This window comes from Melanotaenia boesemani, chromosome 10 (assembly GCF_017639745.1).
Source record: "Melanotaenia boesemani isolate fMelBoe1 chromosome 10, fMelBoe1.pri, whole genome shotgun sequence".
Classification (NCBI taxonomy): Eukaryota; Metazoa; Chordata; class Actinopteri; order Atheriniformes; family Melanotaeniidae; genus Melanotaenia; species Melanotaenia boesemani.
Genome location: NC_055691.1, coordinates 37,501,450 through 37,520,679, shown reverse-complemented (window position 1 = coordinate 37,520,679; position 19,230 = coordinate 37,501,450). Strand labels below are relative to the sequence as shown.

Sequence of the window (19,230 nt, the reverse complement as noted above, 5' to 3'; positions counted from 1 at the left end):
ACCAGTGTCCAGGCCAGACTCCAGACCAGAGTCCAGACCAAACATGGAGAAGCAGCATTTAGCTGTTATGCTGCAAACAAGTGGAACAAACTGCCAGCGGAGATGAAACGTTCGCCAGATGTAGACATTTTTAAATCCAGGTTAAAAACATTTCTTTTCTCATGCGCCTATGCATGAAATCTGCATGTTAACTTTTAACTCATCTTGCTTTTAGTCATTTTAATGTAATTTATTATTTTATTGTGATTCTTGCTATGTGTTGCTGCCTTTTATTATTTCTTATTATCTGTAATTCTTTTGTTTTATGTAAAGCACTTTGAATTGTCCTGTACATGAAACGTGCTGTACAAATAAACTGCCTTACCTAATGAGGAACCAAAAAACCAAAAACATGACAAACACCCAGGACCATGAATCAACATAAGTAAACGAAGGAACATAAACCAGGAATCATGACACAAAGCTTCAAAAAATATAAACAATGGCATTGCTTATTAAATTAGTCGCCAACTATTTTGATAGTTAATGTAATCATGACTAATCATAACAACGCTTCACCATCTGGCGATATGATGGAGGAGTCTGGGTCTGGCGGTTGCCAGGACAATGGTACTGGTCCGACTGCACTGGGCCAAGTGTAAAGTTTGGTGGAGGGGGTATTATGGTTTGGGTTGTTTCCAGGAACTGGACTCGGCCCCTCAGTTCCAGTGAAAGGACTCTGAATGCTTCAGCGTACCAAGAGAATTTGGACACTTCCATGCTCCCAGCTTTGTGGGAACAGCGTGGGAATGGCCCTTTCCTGTTCCAACATGACTGAGCACCAGAGCACAAAGCAGGTCCATGAAGACCTGGATGAGGAGTCTGGTGTGGGTGAACCTGATCGGCCTGCACAGTCCTGACCTCAACCCGATAGAACAGCTTTAGGATGAATTAGAGCGGAGGAGAGCCAGGCCTCCTGGTCCAGCATCGGTGTCTGACCTCCTTCTGAAGGAATGGTCAGAAATTCCTAGAAACACTTCTCAACCTGTGGAACGCCTTCCCAGGAGAGCTGAGGCTGTTATGGTTGCAGAGGGAGGGCATGTTGAACTCATTTCATTAAGAATGGATATCATCGAGAGTCCAGGCGTGTGAGCCAGTGCTTATTATCAGTATAGTGAACCTCTGCCACCTCCTCTCTTTGTTTAAACCTCTTCTGATTCTGGCAGTTTTCCACCTCTGGGTCACTTCCTTCACATTGTTTTTCCAGATGTTCAGGAGATCATCTGGAAATCTGTTCTCCATCCTCTCATCCTGATCAGACACTGCCCGCCATCACATTCATTCATAACCAAAGACTCACCAGACCCGAATGAATTAACAACCACTAAGTCTACTTGCAGCTTCTGTCCCACCTGCAGAACTCACGGCCTTGCTGACCAGACATAAGTTCAGCCTGTGTTTGCATACTGGATCTTTTCTAGATGAAGATACATCGAAGTGTCCTGTGTATGTCTTCTTTTTGCCAGTAGGGGGCAGTGGTCATATTGGTCTGACCCTAACCCTAACCACCAACACACCAGAGATGCGGCTGTTTTCCATGTTCCATGAGGAGGTTGTAAATGTGAAGCAGAAAACTTGCAGGCTTACAGGAAACACAGAGTCCTGAAATAATTTTATATGAAATAAACCGTCCCTGATGGAAGACACACATTTAAGAAGCAGGAAACTTCTTTATTATTAAATTATTTGTTAAAAGCTCAGTTTTTCTTTATTTTCCACTGATAAATATATTTATTGATGTTATTGATGAGCGCTGCAGTTAATCATGAAGCACTGACTTCCACACATCAGTTTTAGATCAATTAGAGTCGGTGGGAGTCGTCTCTTTCTGCTGCCACCAGCTCGTAAACCAGACTGCAACCAGCTTTTCTGAAGATTTCCTTCTAGTAAAAACCTTACGAGCGGCTCTTTTCAACTCAAACTAAACGTGATCACAGCAGGTGTTTCTATGTAAACCCAGCCATCACATTTTCAACTATTAGCTGTTTTCTTTTAGCAAGAAGCAGCCTTTTAAATGAGTTCAGTTATATTCATGTTTCTGTTTAAAGTTAATATTTGAATTTAAAAGTTATTACTTCTCCATAAATAACTAATAACTGTATAATAAAGCACGTTTCTATCGTTCCTTCGACTTGTTGCAGTGACGCTAACATGAACAAAGTCCTGCAAACAGGAAGTGATGCAAAAGTTAAGGAAAAGTTTTCTTTCAGCGCGTCTGAGACCCAACTCAACAATGTTGTTGATATAAAACAGGATTTCTTTTTCTTTGCTTTGTTTTAATCTGCTGCTGTGTTTATATCATCGCATCATTCTTCAGGTTTAAACTAGGTAACTGCACTAAAACAAGTTATCGGAAGAGTTCAGGTTTTTCTCAGCAGACTTCAGACAATTATTTAAAAACCAATAATCTGCTCAGACGTGCTGTTTGCAAAGCAAGAAAATCAGCTACAGCCTTAAAATGTCTCCATCTGCAGCTGGAACATGCAAATTTATCTGTGCATCACATTTCATGTACAAGACACTTCAAAGTGCTTCACATCAAACATTCCAGCAGATGCAGAAAGCAAAACAAGCACATTAAAAACAAAGATCAAAAGAAATAAAATGATTCAATAAAAACATAAATAAATAAAATAGATAAAATGCAAGAAATAAAGTTCCAGTGTGGGTAAAGACAATATTAAAACATGATTCCAGCTTAAAGAACCAGATCCAGATCTGGACTCTAAATAAAAACTAGTCCATGCAGCAGAGAACAGGTGGGTCTTTAACCTGGATCTAAATAAACTGAGTGTTTCAGCTGATCTGAGGCTTTCTGGGAGTTTGTTCCAGACATGTGGAGCATAGAAGCTGAATGCAGCTTCTCCATGTCTGGTTCTGACTCTGGAACTGATAAGAACCTGGATCCAGATGACCTGAGGGTTCTGGTAGGTTCATACTGGGTCAAGAGGTCTCTGATGTATGTTGGTCCTAAACCATTCAGATCTTTATAGACCAGCAGCAGAACTTTAAAGTCTATCCTCTGACGGACCGGCAGCCAGTGTAATGACCTCAGAGCTGGACTGATGTGGTCCACTTTCTTGGTCTTAGTGAGGACTGGAGCAGCAGAGTTCTGGATCAGCTGCAGGAGTCTGACTGATGTTTTAGGTAGAACCTGTAAAAACACTGTTACAATAATCAAGCCGACTAAAGATGGAAGCTGGACTAGTTTTTCCAGGTCCTGCTGAGACATCACATCTTTTACCCTTGATATGTTCTTAAGCTGATAGTAGGCTGACTTTGTGGTTCCCTTTATGTGGTTCTCAAAGTTTACGTCTGAGTCCATCAATACACCCAGATTTCTGTCCTGGTTGGTGGTTTTTAGGTGTATAGACTGAAGTTCTGTGGTGACCTTTAATCGTTCCTCTTTGGCTCCAAAGACAATCACCTCAGTTTAGTTTTTGTTTAACTGGAGAAAGTTTAGACACATCCAGTCATTAATCTCCTCAATACATTTACCAAGAGCCTGTACGGGGCCTTGGTCTCCTGGTAACATTGTAATATATACCTGTGTGTCATCTGCGTAGCTATGGTAACTAATGTTGTTCTTTATGACCTGTGCCAGTGGGAGCATGTAGATGTTAAACAGAAGAGGCCCCAGGATGGAACCTTGGGGAACTCCACATGTATTTCTTGTCTGTTCAGATGTAAAGTTACCTACTGACACAAAGTACTTCCTGTTCTCTGAATAAGATTTAGACCAGTGTAGTGACAGAGAGGCCACCAAGTTCTCCAGTCGGGAGTAATATATTGTGGTCGACTGTATCAAAAGCAGCACTGAGGTCCAATAAGAATAAGACTGACTTTTTTCCATCGTCTGTATTCAAACATATGCCATTAATGACTTTGGTCAGAGCTTCTCGGGGCTGTGGTGCCGACTAAAACCTGACTGGAAGACATCGTAGCAGTTGTTTTTGTTAAAAATTCATTTAGTTGATGAAAAACGGCTTTTTCCATGATCTTACTTGGAAAAGGAAGATCTGAGATCGGCCTGTAGTTGCTCATTTGTGTCTAGTTTGTCCCTTTTTAGCAGAGGTTTGATTACAGCTGTTTTTAGAAGTTCTGGGAAGACGCCCGAAATTAAAGACCAGTTCACAACCTGGACCAGATCTGGCTCCAGAGTCTTTGAGACATTTTTGAAGAAACCTATGGGCAGGATGTCCAAGCAGCAAGAGGAGAAGTTCAGCTGACGTAAGATGTCGCCCAGATCTTTGCCGTTAATGGATTAAACTGTGTCATGGTGCTTAAACTGGTTTTCATGGACCAGTATGTCTCCTGAACCTGCTGCTGATGAACCAGCTGCTGGTCTGATATTCTGGATTTTTCTTTTGCGTGTAACATGTTACAGCTGCAACATATGTGGAACGTGTTCCATCTGGAACACGCATGTAACGTGTGTGTGTGTGCAGTGGTGTCGGCGAAGCCCCAGTCCCCGAAGCTGCCCAGCCGTCAGTCTCGGTTCAGCTCCTTCGTCGAGGTGACTGCCGACGGCCTGACCAGCGAAACCAAAAAAACAGGCAAACGCAGCGGGCACCTGGAACTGCAGTGGAATGAGGACCTCACACTGTGAGAGCACACACGTACACACACACACATTTAAATATATATATATATATATATATATATATATATATATACACACACAGACAAAATGGTTGGTGCCCTTCGGTTAATGAAAGAAAAACAATGGTGACAGAAATAACTTGAATCAGACAAAAGTAATAATAAATAAAAATTCTATGAAATTTAACCAATGAAAGTCAGACGTTGCTTTTCAACCATGTTTCAACAGAATTATTTAAAAAATAAACTCATGAGACAGGCCTGGACATAAATGATGGTTCCCTTAACTTAATATTTAGTTGAACAACCTTTTGAGGCAATCACTGCAATCCAACGATTCCTGTAACTGTCAGTGAGACTTCTGCACCTCTCAGAAGATATTTTAATCCACTCCTCATAAGTAAACTGCTCCAGTTGTCTCAGGTTTGAAGGAGCCTTTTCCAGACGCCATGTTTCAGCTCCTTCCAAAGATGCTTAATAGGATTTAGGTCAGGGCTCATAGAAGCCACTTTAGAATAGTCCATGTTGTCCTCTTAGCCATTCCTGGTGTTTTTAGCTGTGTTTTGGGTCTTTGTCCTGTTGTAAGACCCATGATCTGCGACTGAGACCAAGCTTTCTGACACTGGCCAGCACATTTCTCTCTAGAGTCCTTGATAGTCTTGAGATTTCATTGTACCTGCACAGATTCCAGACACCCTGTACCAGATGCAGCAAAGCAGCCCAGAACATAACAGAACCTCCTCCATGTTCCACAGTAGGGACTGTGTTCTTTTCTTCATATGCTTCATTTCTCCATCTGGAAACATAGAGCTGATGTGTCTTGGTAAAAAGTTCCATTTTTGTCTCATCTGTCCATAGGACATTCTCCCAGAAGCTTTGTGGCTTGTCAACATGTAGTTTGTCTTTTTTATGGTTTGTTTTCAACAATGGTTCCTCCTTGGTCGTCTCCCATTAAGTCCACTTTGGCTTAAACAAGGACGGATGCTGCGATCTGATGTTCCTTCAGCTTGAAGTTCACCTTTAATCTCTTTAGAAGTTTTTCTGGGCTCTTTTGTCACCGTTCGTGTTATCCGTCTCTGTGATTTGTCATCAGTTTTCCTCCTGCGGCCACGTCCAGGGAGGTTGGCTACAGTCCCATGGATCTTAAATTTCTGAATAATATGTGCAGCTTTAGCCACAGGAACATCAAGCTGCTTGGAGATGGTCTTTTAGCCTTTACCTTTAACATGCTGGTCTATAATTCTCTTTCTAATCTCCTGAGACAACTCTTTCCTTTGCTTCCTCTGGTCCATGTTGAGTGTGATACACACCATGTCACCAAACAGCACAGTGACTACCTGCAGCCTATATATAGGCCCACTGACTGGTTACAAGCTTATAGACACCTGTGATGCTAATTAGTGAACACACCTTGGATTAACACGTCCCTTTGGTCACATTATTTTCAGTCTTTTATAGGGGTACCATAATTTTTGTCCAGGCCTGTTTCATGAGTTTATTTTTTAAATAATTTTGTTGAAGCATGTTTGAAAAGCAACGTCTGACTTATTATTTATTATTACTTTTGTCAGATCCAAGTTATTTCTGTCACCATTGTGAGTTTTTCTTTCATTAATCGAAGGGCACCAACAATTGTGTCAACGTCTATATATATATTTGTATGTATGTATATTTATCTATGTTTATGTGTGTGTGTGTATATATGTATATATAAATATGTGTATATATATATGTATATTAAGCAGCTGGGTAGCTCAGTGAGTAAGTCATCCAACTTTCACCCAGGAGACCTGGGTACACATCCCGGCCGGGGCAATTACCAACACCTAGTGTGGGTCCTTAGGCAAGAACCTCATAAGATGAGAGACAAGGGAATACGAGACATACCGGCTCAGACGTCGCCCGGTCAAACAAGCTCTGCGTCAGGGAACCAGAGCACCCTGGCGAGAAATGGGCTACTGGAACAAGACAGAAATGGACGAGAGGCGAGAACAAGGCTCTGTTGGAATGTTACTATGCGGAGAATGTGGGAAATGTGGAATCTTCTACATCAACAATCAATACTCACTGCCAAGCAACTAGTAGCTCAACGTTCCAACATCCACAGTTGCCGTCAGTGGATGTTGTTGGAACGGCAACTGCTATCAGGACTACCAATCTGTGCACTGTGCACATTACAAGAAAGCCTATGACTCAATACCACACACATGGATCATGGAATGCTTGGAGATGTATAACATCAACAGGACTCTAAGAGCCTTCATTGCAAACTCAATGCAGCAGTGGAAGACCACCCTTGAGGCCAACTGCAAGCCAATTGCACAAGTGTCCATCAAATGTGGCATATACCAAGGAGATGCCCTGTCCGCTGTGCTGTTCTGCATAGGTCTGACCCCCCCTCAGCCAAATAATCACCAAGACTGGCTATGGATACCGACTTAGGAATGGGTCCACCATCAGTCACATCCTCTACATGGATGACATCAAGCTGTACGCCAAGAGCGAGCGAGACATTGACTCACTGATCCACACAACCAGGATCTACAGCAGTGACATCGGAATGTCATTCAGACTTGAGAAGGGTGGGCGGATGGTGACAAAGAGAGGGAAGGTAGTCCATACAGAAGGGGTCTTACTCCCAGACGGCAGAATAGCAGACATTGAGGACAGCCACAAGTACCTTGGAATTCCACAAGCAAATGGCAACCTCGAACAGGCCACAAGAAAAACAGCCACAGCCAAATACCTCCAACAAGTAAGGCAAGTCCTAAGGAGTCAGCTCAATGGCAAGAACAAGGTCCGGGCAGTTAACAGCTATGCCCTGCTGGTCATCAGATACCCTGCGGGAATAATAAGCTGGCCAAAGGAAGAGATTCAGACTACAGATGTGAAAACACGAAAGCTCCTGACCATGCATGAAGGGTTCCACCCCAAATCCAGCACCCTGAGACTGTACACTAAGCACAAGGAAGGAGGCAGAGGACTAGTGAGGGTCAGAACCACTATCCAGGATGAGACATCCAACATCCTTGAATACATCAGGAAGATGGCCTCAACGGACAAAGTGCTCGGTGAATGTCTCAGGCAGTGGAAAACAGATCATGTGGTGATGGAGGAACCATCATGGGAGGAAAAGCCCCTCCATGGGATGTACCACCGACAGATAACTGAAGTGGCTGATATCGAGAAATCCTACCAATGGCTAGAAAGGGCTGGACTGAAAGACAGCACAGAGGCACTGATCATAGCTGCACAGGGGCAGGCCTTGAGCACCAGAGCAATAGAGGCCCAGATCTACCATACAAGACAAGACCCCAGGTGTAGACTGTGCAAAGAGGCCCCTGAGACAACCCAGCACATAACTGCAGGGTGTAAGATGCTGGCAGGGAAAGCTTACAAGGAGCGTCATAACCAAGTGGCTGGTATAGTGTACAGGAACATCTGTGCGGAGTACAGACTGGAAGCCCTGAGGTCAAAGTGGGAAACACCTCCGAAGGTGGTAGAGAATAACCGAGCTAAGATTCTGTGGGACTTCCAGATCCAGACCGACAAAATGGTAATGGCAAACCAGCCGGACATTGTGGTGATGAACAAACAGCAGAGGAAAGCCGTTGTGGTTGACATCGCAATACCAAGCGATTGCAACATCAGGAAAAAGGAACATGAGAAACTGGAGAAATACCAAGGCCTGAAAGAAGAACTTGAGAAGGCCTGGAAAGTGAAGGCAACAGTGGTGTCCGTGGTCACCGGAGCACTCGGGGCAGGAACCCCCAAACTGGAAGAGTGGCTACAGCAGATCCCAGGACAAACCTCAGACATCTCGGTCCAGAAGAGTGCAGTCCTAGGAACAGTCAAGATACTGCACAGAACCCTCAAGCTCCCAGGCCTCTGGTAGAGGACCCGAGCTTGGATGGATGAGAGACCACCCACAGAGGGCGAGGGGACAATTTATATATATATATATATATATATATATATATATATATAGATACTGATAGATAATATATATAGATATATATTTGAAAGTAGCCCCCGACCCTTTATCTAATCTAATGAGCAAAGAGGACCTTTGCTTTCTTTTAAACCAGCCTCATTTCAGCCGCAGAAATCTGGTTTATTCACCTGTTAACAAGCAGAGCTGAAATGATTGGATTCCTGAACTAATTAGTATTTTAAATGTGGGTGTGATGATGATGATGATGACGACGATGATGATGTTGTCTCACAGGAACGTGACGCCTCAGAGTCGTCTGGATCTGAAGTTGTGGAGCTGCCACACCTTGAGAAAGGAGCTACTCGGCAGCGCTACCATAGACCTGCTGGACACGCTGCGCTCACATGATGGCAAAAGTAAGCCATGCACACACACGCACAGCGAGATGCGTTAATATCCTGGAGGTTGTTTCAGGGCTACCAGTGACACATGCATCAGCTTCTAATTAATTACATCCTGGAAAAATGCAGAAAAATAAAAACTTCATTAAAGTTTCCAAGTGTACCTTAAGACTTTGGAAGGAGTTTTCTGTAAATCTATTATGTTTAATGTAAAATGCTGCGTTATAGCTGAACTGCAGGAGAAACCTTTCCTGTTGAGGAGGAATAGAGACTTAGTCTTCACTCATACCCACGGTGCTTTAAAACACACATTACCAGCCTGGGAAGAAAAAGAAATTAGTAATAAAACTCTCACTTTTCTCCAGAAATGAATGAATTTAAGAGACAAGTTCTGAAAGAAATCAGAAAAAATCCACCATATCTGAGTAAAATCAGCCTTTAACAACCAGATGGGTCTCGCTTTCCTAAATGTTTGGAGAAATGAGGTTTGAAGGTCCACCCTGCAGCCAGGTTTTAGTTTGCTCCATAACCTGCTGCAACATGACAGGCTTGTTATTAAAAGGCCAGAATATTCACATGATTCTGGATGTCGTATTTGATTCCTACACACACACCACTCTAAATGATGAAAAGAGACTGTCGGTGAGCATCATCCCTTCACACACACAAACACACACTGAGTTCATGATAATCAGCCACATGAAGCAGTAAATAAACTAAGACATCACTGAAGGCAGATTCATCTGAAATCACTACTGAAAAAACGTGGATTTCTCTTTAAAGGTGGAAAAGTCAGTGTAACAATGCTGTGTGTATATATATATATATATATATATATATATATATATATATATATATATATATATATATATATATATATGAGTATATATACACACGTGTGTGTGTGTGTGTGTGTGTGTGTTAGACTTTTTATACTTTACGCGGGAGAAGTCCCGTTAGACTTTTTATACGTTACACGGGAGACGTCCAGTTAGACTTTTTATACGTTACACGGGAGACGTCCGGTTAGACTTTTTATACGTTACACGGGAGACGTCCCGTTAGACTTTTTATACGTTACGCGGGAGACGTCCCGTTAGACTTTCTATACGTTACGCGGGAGACGTCCCGTTAGACTTTCTATACGTTACGCGGGAGACGTCCCGTTAGACTTTCTATACGTTACGCGGGAGACGTCCCGTTAGACTTTCTATACGTTACGCGGGAGACGTCCCGTTAGACTTTCTATACGTTACACGGGAGACGTCCAGTTAGACTTTTTATACGTTACACGGAAGACGTCCCGTTAGACTTTTTATACGTTACGCGGGAGAAGTCCGGGTAGACTTTAGACCCTTTAGTCCATTAAGGGTTAAGCATTAACAGGTGAGAGACAGGTACACCCTGGACAGGTCACCAGTCCATCGCGGGGCCAACACACAGGGGACGAACAATCATTCACACTCACTCCTCGGGAGAATTTAGTCATCATCAATTAACCCAACATGTCTTTGGACGGTGGGAAGAAGCTGGAGAACCTGGAGAGAACCCACACAAACAGAAAGGCCGCTGCCCTCAAGGTTCAAAACTCCCCCCAGCCGAGATTCGAACTGGCGACCTTCTTGCTTCATATATATATATATATAAACATGGTGAGTTCAGGGTGAGTATAAGAATCATATTTGCTGTGATATGTAGATGCTCGGATTTTACGGGGATGATGCCTTCAATGTCAGTTTATGATCTGGGTGTTTTTCCACTTTAGAACAATAACAGAGCCCCCCCCCTCCATCCACCTCTCCTTACTTTTGCTGCTCTTGCCATCCTTCTGTCCTCCACCTTTCCAACCTCTACCCTCTCTTCCTCCCTCTAGTGGAGAACCTCCAGCTGAGTCTGGTGCTGCAGACGGAGAACAAAGGCTCGGTTGTAGCAGGAGGAGAGCTCAACGTCTGTCTGGACGGCATGGTTGTTGATCTGGGCTCGTTGCCCAATGGCACCACAACAGCAGACAGTGAGTCCTGCCTTCACAACACACTCGTACACTCCGAGGGCAGTAAGACAGAAATGAACAGAGCGGCACCTCGACAAGCTCTCACACCACAAACATGCAGTGGAAAATCTTCAGGCTGGAGAGATTCGTGTTTTTAAGAACCCTTCTCAGCCTCTGTGACGCTGCAGGACCGGAAAGAGTTAAACCTTTCAGCCGAGTATCGGCCATAACAAGTTTAGTTGAATGAATAAATACAATCAGCTAGGTTATGATGAGCCAACCCCCCTCACGCACACTTGTGTATGTATGTTCACATACATGTCTGTACAATTTGCTCTTGTTCACAGTAAAATCTTTGGTGGATTGTTGTCATAGCAACCACAGTGATGTCATATTGAATCAGAGGGGTTGATGTGGCAGGCAGCGTCCTCGGGTCAGCTTGACCCGGGAGGACAGCAGGTTGGTAGTAAATGTGAAGACACCACCGAGGTTAATAACGATGTCGGTTCTGTAAATGTGATCGAGTCACTGCTTCTACATTCAGATTCAGAAGGAGATTTCCTGCGGAGTATCTGAAACTTTTGTTTAATTCAGTACAAGAAGCGTTACAAGAACTGAGCTGAAGGGTTTTACAAGCTTTCCTTTTAACATATTGATGAGTGCATGTGGCTGTAGGGCTGCACTCAGTCCGTATGCATCCTCCTAAAGCTAAAACAGCCTGAAAGTAGAAAAATGAAAACATGAAGCTTTCTCAGGTTGGACTCAAGTTTCCAGATTTTCTTTACCAAATTCAGTAAGAAAAATTATCTTTAAATATCAGTCATAATATTAGAGTAGAAACATAATATATTGTTGTTCACTGTCTGAAAGTTTCTAGACCAGTCATGTCTTTTTACTGAGCCCTGGTGATCAAGAATTATTGTAGCGGATATAATAAATAATAATTATAATATATCTTAATAAATAAATGTGAAGTTCTGTCTGAGGAGCTGGTAAACAGAACCAGTCGTCCATCATCCTCCTGAGCTCAGATCATGAACATCTGAGAATCCTCTCGTGGTTTTTGGGTTGGATCTTAGTGGATTGAGACGTGGACAGAGACAGAGACAGGGACAGACGGAGACAAGAAGATGAGGACGGAGACAAGAACGAAGACGGGGACAGTGACAGGGAAGGAGACGGGGATGGGCGGAGACAGGAAAAGAGACGGGGACGGAGACGGGGACAGAAACAGAGGTGGGGACAGGTTCAACATCAGCACAAGATGAGACGTTATGTCCACATTATGTTCCAACCAATATTTCATGGCAGGAAAGTCTCCACACGTTCCCTCAACGTTATTTTCCACCTCCACGTATTTTATTTTCCTTCATGGGTAGGGCAGAGGAGCAGAGACTGAGGTCTCGTCTGGGAGCAGAGGCTGAGGTCTGGTCTGGGAGCAGAGGCTGAGGTCTGGTCTGGGAGCAGAGACTGAGGTCTGGGAGCAGAGACTGAGGTCTCGTCTGGGAGCGGAGACTGAGGTCTGGTCTGGGAGCGGAGACTGAGGTCTGGGAGCGGAGGCTAAGGTCTGGTCTGGGAGTAGAGGCTGAGGTCTGGGAGCAGAGACTGAGGTCTCGTCTGGGAGCGGAGACTGAGGTCTGCTCTGGGAGCAGAGGCTGAGGTCTGGTCTGGGAGCAGAGGCTGAGGTCTCGTCTGGGAGCAGAGGCTGAGGTCTGGTCTGGGAGCAGAGGCTGAGGTCTGGTCTGGGAGCAGAGACTGAGGTCTGGGAGCAGAGACTGAGGTCTGGGAGCAGAGGCTGAGGTCTGGTCTGGGAGCGGAGACTGAGGTCTGGGAGCGGAGGCTAAGGTCTGGTCTGGGAACAGAGATTGAGGTCTGGTCTGGGAGCAGAGACTGAGGTCTGGTCTGGTAGCAGAGACTTAGGTCTGGGAGCAGAGACTGACGTCTGGGAGCAGAGGCTGAGGTCTGGTCTGGGAGCAGAGACTGAGGTCTGGTCTGGGAGCAGAGACTGAGGTTTGGTCTGGGAGCGGAGACTGAGGTCTGGTCTGGGAGCAGAGACTGAGGTCTGGTCTGGGAGCAGAGACTGAGGTCTGGTTTCGGAGCAGAGACTGAGGTCTGGGAGCAGAGACTGAGGTCTGGGAGCAGAAACTGAGGTCTGGTCTGGGAGAGGCTGAGGTCTGGGAGCAGAGACTGTGGTCTGGGAGCAGAGACTGAGGTCTGGGAGCGGAGACTGAGGTCTGGTCTGGGAGCGGAGACTGAGGTCTGGGAGCAGAGACTGAGGTCTGGGAGCAGAGACTGAGGTCTGGTCTGGGAGCGGAGACTGAGGTCTGGTCTGGGAGCAGAGACTGAGGTCTGGGAGCAGAGGCTGAGGTCTGGTCTGGGAGCGGAGACTGAGGTCTGGTCTGGGAGCGGAGACTGAGTTCTGGGAGCGGAGACTGAGTTCTGGGAGCGGAGGCTAAGGTCTGGTCTGGGAACAGAGGCTGAGGTCTGGGAGCAGAGACTGAGGTCTCGTCTGGGAGAAGAGGCTGAGGTCTGGTCTGGGAGCGGAGGCTAAGGTCTAGTCTGGGAGCAGAGACTAAGGTTTGGGAGCGGAGGCTAAGGTCTGGTCTGGGAGCAGAGGCTGAGGTCTGGGAGCAGAGACTTAGGTCTGGTCTGGGAGCAGAGACTGAGGTCTCGTCTGGGAGCAGAGGCTGAGGTCTGGTCTGGGAGCGGAGACTGAGGTCTCGTCTGGGAGCAGAGACTGAGGTCTGGGAGCGGAGACTGAGGTCTGGTCTGGGAGCAGAGACTGAGGTCTGGTTTGGGAGCAGAGACTGAGGTCTTGGAGCAGAGACTGAGGTCTCGTCTGGGAGCAGAGGCTGAGGTCTGGTCTGGGAGCGGAGACTGAGGTCTCGTCTGGGAGCAGAGACTGAGGTCTGGGAGCGGAGACTGAGGTCTGGTCTGGGAGCAGAGACTGAGGTCTGGTCTGTGAGCAGAGATTGAGGTCTGGTCTGGGAGCAGAGACTGAGGTCTGGGAGCAGAGCCTGAGGTCTGGTCTGGGAGCAGAGACTGAGGTCTGGGAGCAGAAACTGAGGTCTGGTCTGGGAGAGGCTGAGGTCTGGGAGCAGAGGCTGAGGTCTGGGAGCAGAGACTGAGGTCTCGTCTGGAAGAAGAGGCTGAGGTCTGGTCTGGGAGCGGAGACTGAGGTCTGGGAGCGGAGGCTAAGGTCTGGTCTGGGAGCAGAGGCTGAGGTCTGGGAGCAGAAACTGAGGTCTCGTCTGGGAGAAGAGGCTGAGGTCTGGTCTGGGAGCGGAGACTGAGGTCTGGGAGCGGAGGCTGAGGTCTGGTCTGGGAGCAGAGACTGAGGTTTGGTCTGGGAGCGGAGACTGAGGTCTGGGAGCGGAGACTGAGGTCTGGTCTGGGAGCAGAGACTGTGGTCTGGGAGCAGAGACTGAGGTCTGGTTTGGGAGCACAGACTGAGGTCTGGTCTGGGAGCAGAGACTGTGGTCTGGGAGCAGAGACTGAGGTCTGGTCTGGGAGCAGAGACTGAGGTTTGGTCTGGGAGCAGAGACTGAGGTCTGGGAGCGGAGACTGAGGTCTGGTCTTGGAGCAGAGACTGAGGTCTGGTTTGGGAGCAGAGGCTGAGGTCTGGGAGCAGAGACTGAGGTCTGGTCTGGGAGCAGAGACTGAGGTCTGGGAGCAGAGGCTGAGGTCTGGTCTGGGAGCAGAGACTGAGGTCTGGTCTGGGAGCGGAGACTGAGGTCTGGTCTTGGAGCAGATGCTGAGGTCTGGTCTGGGAGCAGAGACTGAGGTTTGGTCTGGGAGCGGAGACTGAGGTCTGGGAGCGGAGACTGAGGTCTGGTCTGGGAGAGGCTGAGGTCTGGGAGCAGAGGCTGAGGTCTGGGAGCAGAGACTGAGGTCTCGTCTGGAAGAAGAGGCTGAGGTCTGGTCTGGGAGCGGAGACTGAGGTCTGGGAGCGGAGGCTAAGGTCTGGTCTGGGAGCAGAGGCTGAGGTCTGGGAGCAGAAACTGAGGTCTCGTCTGGGAGAAGAGGCTGAGGTCTGGTCTGGGAGCGGAGACTGAGGTCTGGGAGCGGAGGCTGAGGTCTGGTCTGGGAGCAGAGACTGAGGTTTGGTCTGGGAGCGGAGACTGAGGTCTGGGAGCGGAGACTGAGGTCTGGTCTGGGAGCAGAGACTGTGGTCTGGGAGCAGAGACTGAGGTCTGGTTTGGGAGCACAGACTGAGGTCTGGTCTGGGAGCAGAGACTGTGGTCTGGGAGCAGAGACTGAGGTCTGGTCTGGGAGCAGAGACTGAGGTTTGGTCTGGGAGCAGAGGCTGAGGTCTGGGAGCGGAGACTGAGGTCTGGTCTGGGAGCAGAGACTGAGGTCTGGTTTGGGAGCAGAGGCTGAGGTCTGGGAGCAGAGACTGAGGTCTGGTCTGGGAGCAGAGACTGAGGTCTGGGAGCAGAGGCTGAGGTCTGGTCTGGGAGCAGAGACTGAGGTCTGGTCTGGGAGCGGAGACTGAGGTCTGGTCTTGGAGCAGATGCTGAGGTCTGGTCTGGGAGCAGAGACTGAGGTTTGGTCTGGGAGCGGAGACTGAGGTCTGGGAGCGGAGACTGAGGTCTGGGAGCGGAGACTAAGGTCTGGTCTGGGAGCAGAGACTGAGGTCTGGGAGCGGAGGCTGAGGTCTGGTCTGGGAGCAGAGACTGAGGTCTGGGAGCGGAGTCTGAGGTCTGGTCTGGGAGCAGAGGCTGAGGTCTGGTCTGGGAGCAGAGACTGAGGTCTGGTCTGGGAGCAGAGACTGAGGTCTGGGAGCTGAAACTGAGGTCTGGTCTGGGAGAGGCTGAGGTCTGGTCTGGGAGCAGAGACTGAGGTCTGGGAGCAGAGGTTGAGGTCTAGTCTGGGAGCAGAGGCTGAGGTCTGGTCTGGGAGCGGAGACTGAGGTCTGGGAGCGGAGGCTAAGGTCTGGTCTGGGAGCGGAGACTGAGGTCTGGGAGCGGAGACTAAGGTCTGGTCTGGGAGCAGAAACTGAGGTCTGGTCTGGGAGCGGAGACTGAGGTCTGGTCTGGGAGCAGAGGCTGAGGTCTGGTCTGGGAGCAGAGACTGAGGTCTGGTCTGGGAGCAGAGACTGAGGTCTCGTCTGGGAGAAGAGGCTGAGGTCTGGTCTGGGAGCGGAGACTGAGGTCTCGTCTGGGAGCGGAGACTGAGGTCTCGGAGCGGAGACTGAGGTCGGGGAGCGGAGGCTGAGGTCTGGTCTGGGAGGAGAGACTGAGGTCTGGTCTGGGAGCAGAGACTGAGGTCTGGTCTGGGAGCAGAGACTGAGGTCTGGTCTGGGAGCAGAGACTGAGGTCTCGTCTGGGAGAAGAGGCTGAGGTCTGGTCTGGGAGCGGAGACTGAGGTCTCGTCTGGGAGCGGAGACTGATGTCTGGGAGCGGAGACTGAGGTCGGGGAGCGGAGGCTGAGGTCTGGTCTGGGAGGAGAGACTGAGGTCTGTTCTGGGAGCAGAGATTGAGGTCTGGTCTGGCAGCAGAGACTGAGGTCTGGGAGCAGAGACTGAGGCCTGGTCTGGGAGCAGAGACTGAGGTCTGGTCTGGGAGCGGAGACTGAGGTCTGGTCTTGGAGCAGAGACTGAGGTCTGGTCTGGGAGCAGAGACTGAGGTCTGGTCTGGGAGCAAAGGCTTAGGTCTGCGAGCGGAGACTGAGGTCTGGGAGCAGAGACTGAGGCCTGGTCTGGGAGCAGAGACTGAGGTCTGGTCTGGGAGCGGAGACTGAGGTCTGGTCTTGGAGCAGAGACTGAGGTCTGGTCTGGGAGCAGAGACTGTGGTCTGGGGGCAGAGACTGAGGTCTGGTCTTGGAGCAGAGGCTGAGGTCTGGTCTGGGAGCAGAGACTGAGGTCTGGGGGCAGAGACTGAGGTCTGGTCTTGGAGCAGAGGCTGAGGTCTGGTCTGGGAGCAGAGACTGAGGTCTGGGAGCAGAGACTGAGGTCAGGTCTGGGAGCGGAGACTGAGGTCTGGTCTGGGAGCAGAGACTGAGGTCTCGTCTGGGAGAAGAGGCTGAGGCTAAGGTCTGGGAGCGGAGACTGAGGTCTGGGAGCGGAGGCTGAGATCTGGTCTGGGAGCAGAGGCTGAGGTCTGGGAGCAGAGACTGAGGTCAGGTCTTGGAGCGGAGACTGAGGTCTGGTCTGGGAGCAGAGACTGAGGTCTGGGAGCGGAGACTAAGGTCTGGTCTGGGAGCGGAGACTGAGGTCTGGGAGCGGAGACTGAGGTCTGGGAGCGGAGACTAAGGTCTGGTCTGGGAGCAGAAACTGAGGTCTGGTCTGGGAGCGGAGACTGAGGTCTGGTCTGGGAGCAGAGGCTGAGGTCTGGTCTGGGAGCAGAGACTGAGGTCTGGTCTGGGAGCAGAGACTGAGGTCTCGTCTGGGAGAAGAGGCTGAGGTCTGGTCTGGGAGCGGAGACTGAGGTCTGTTCTGGGAGCAGAGATTGAGGTCTGGTCTGGCAGCAGAGACTGAGGTCTGAGAGCAGAGACTGAGGCCTGGTCTGGGAGCAGAGACTGAGATCTGGTCTGGGAGCGGAGACTGAGGTCTGGTCTTGGAGCAGAGACTGAGGTCTGGTCTGGGAGCAGAGACTGAGGTCTGGTCTGGGAGCAAAGGCTTAGGTCTGCGAGCGGAGACTGAGGTCTGGGAGCAGAGACTGAGGCCTGGTCTGGGAGCAGAGACTGAGGTCTGGTCTGGGAGCGGAGACTGGTCTGGGAGGGTCTGTAGACTGATGCTCTTCCAGCCAGGTCCGGAGCAACAGACTCAGCGTTTGATGGAGCGCGACAGAGGCGGCAGTGTTTGCTGCTGAATGAACACAGAGCCTCTCGGCCTGCATCAATGCTGCTCTGTCACCGTTGACATGGACGTGTTCATGCATGTGTGCCCTGTCGCTCCTCACAGGGACGGCTAAATAAACCCGTAAAGGCTCAGATGGAGATGTTGGTAAAATCCCAGGTGTTTTTTTTTTTACCCTTTCTTTTGCAGCAGTGTACAGGTAAACCTGAGTGGGTTTAGCACCTCAGGTGGGACCCGAACTTCCCTCTTAACATAACAGCTTATTTCTTTGTTGCATCAGGTCTAGATGGAGCTCAAAGTTGGGCCATTATTATGTAAAATTGAAGCATTTGGTGTACACGTTTAACCCTGTAAAATCAGCTTTACTCTTCACAAGTGGTCAGACTGAACCTCGGTAGACAGCTTCCCTCCTTGCCCCTCCTCCAGCGTTTTTGCTAAGCTAAGCTACTGCAGCTTGTCCCTGCACAGCTTCTGGTTTTATAAAGGAGCTCGTAGCATGAAAGGGATTCAGCATATTTCGTTAAAAATGGAAGTTTCCATAAAAGTAAACTTTCTCACAATGTAAAGAATGGTGGTAGTAATGAGTCCTCACACAGGTCAGAGGTTAACGACCCAAACGCCTCCGGTCTACCTTCACTCCTTAATCCAGAGCTACACTCCCTCTCGACAGTTACGCTCTACCAGTGAAAGACGCCTAGTGCTCCCACCACAACGCGGCGCAAAATCAGTAGCTAGACTCTTCTCCTCTGTTGTTCCCCGGTGGTGGAACGATCTACCAAACTCCGTCCGAGCCGCAGAGTCCGTATCCACTTTTAAGACTAAGCTAAAGACTCAGTTGTTTAAGGAGCATTTCCACATTTAGCTTAACTAAATAAGCTAGAAAGATTTGTCCAGCTTTTTGGCTCAACCAAGCACTGAAGAAGCTGCTGCATTTATACCCAAGATGATATTGTGTGATGAAATCATGCACTTATGACCATGTTGATATTGTTTGATGAATGAATCGTGATCCTGTATTTACTTAAAATGACTACAAAAAAAAAAAAAAAAAAAAAAAAAAAAAAAATAATTCACTGCACTAGCACTACATGACAGCACCTAGGTCCAACTGGACTCAAAAGTGGTCTGACACTTAATTATGACGTCCCATCTTGTTTGAATTCATGCTTGTGTTGTTCTTGCTCTCAAATGTAAGTCGCTTTGGATAAAAGCGTCTGCTAAATGACTGTAGAATAGAATAGAATAGAATGAACCCCCTCCCCCACCTTTCTTTTTATGCGCTGCTGTTTGGAGACGCACATGATCCCCGACTTCAGTTAAACTTTGGTGTAATTTCTTCCTCAGGTTTGAGTAATTGAGCCTCATTGCTTGCAGCTCAGCAGTACAATCATCTCCTGTGACCCTACAGCGGTGTGCATGGCCACGGGGGGGTTTCCTCACCCGACTTGCAAGGGTGGGAGGATGA

General features: G+C 48.3%; 1 protein-coding gene across 4 annotated transcripts in view; it reads left to right on the top strand.

Annotated features, from left to right (window-relative positions):
* Nucleotides 1-19,230, top strand: part of wwp2 (WW domain containing E3 ubiquitin protein ligase 2) — a 108,757-nt gene that overhangs the window by 45,864 nt on the left and 43,663 nt on the right. For 3 of the 4 annotated variants that reach the window (XM_041996281.1, XM_041996279.1, XM_041996280.1), the window contains 3 exons: nucleotides 4,488-4,644; nucleotides 8,870-8,991; nucleotides 10,850-10,987. In XM_041996281.1, the coding sequence (XP_041852215.1) occupies nucleotides 4,488-4,644; nucleotides 8,870-8,991; nucleotides 10,850-10,987 (417 nt within the window). The remainder of the gene's footprint in view (nucleotides 1-4,487; nucleotides 4,645-8,869; nucleotides 8,992-10,849; nucleotides 10,988-19,230) is intronic. The other variant, XM_041996282.1, reaches the window with a different exon arrangement.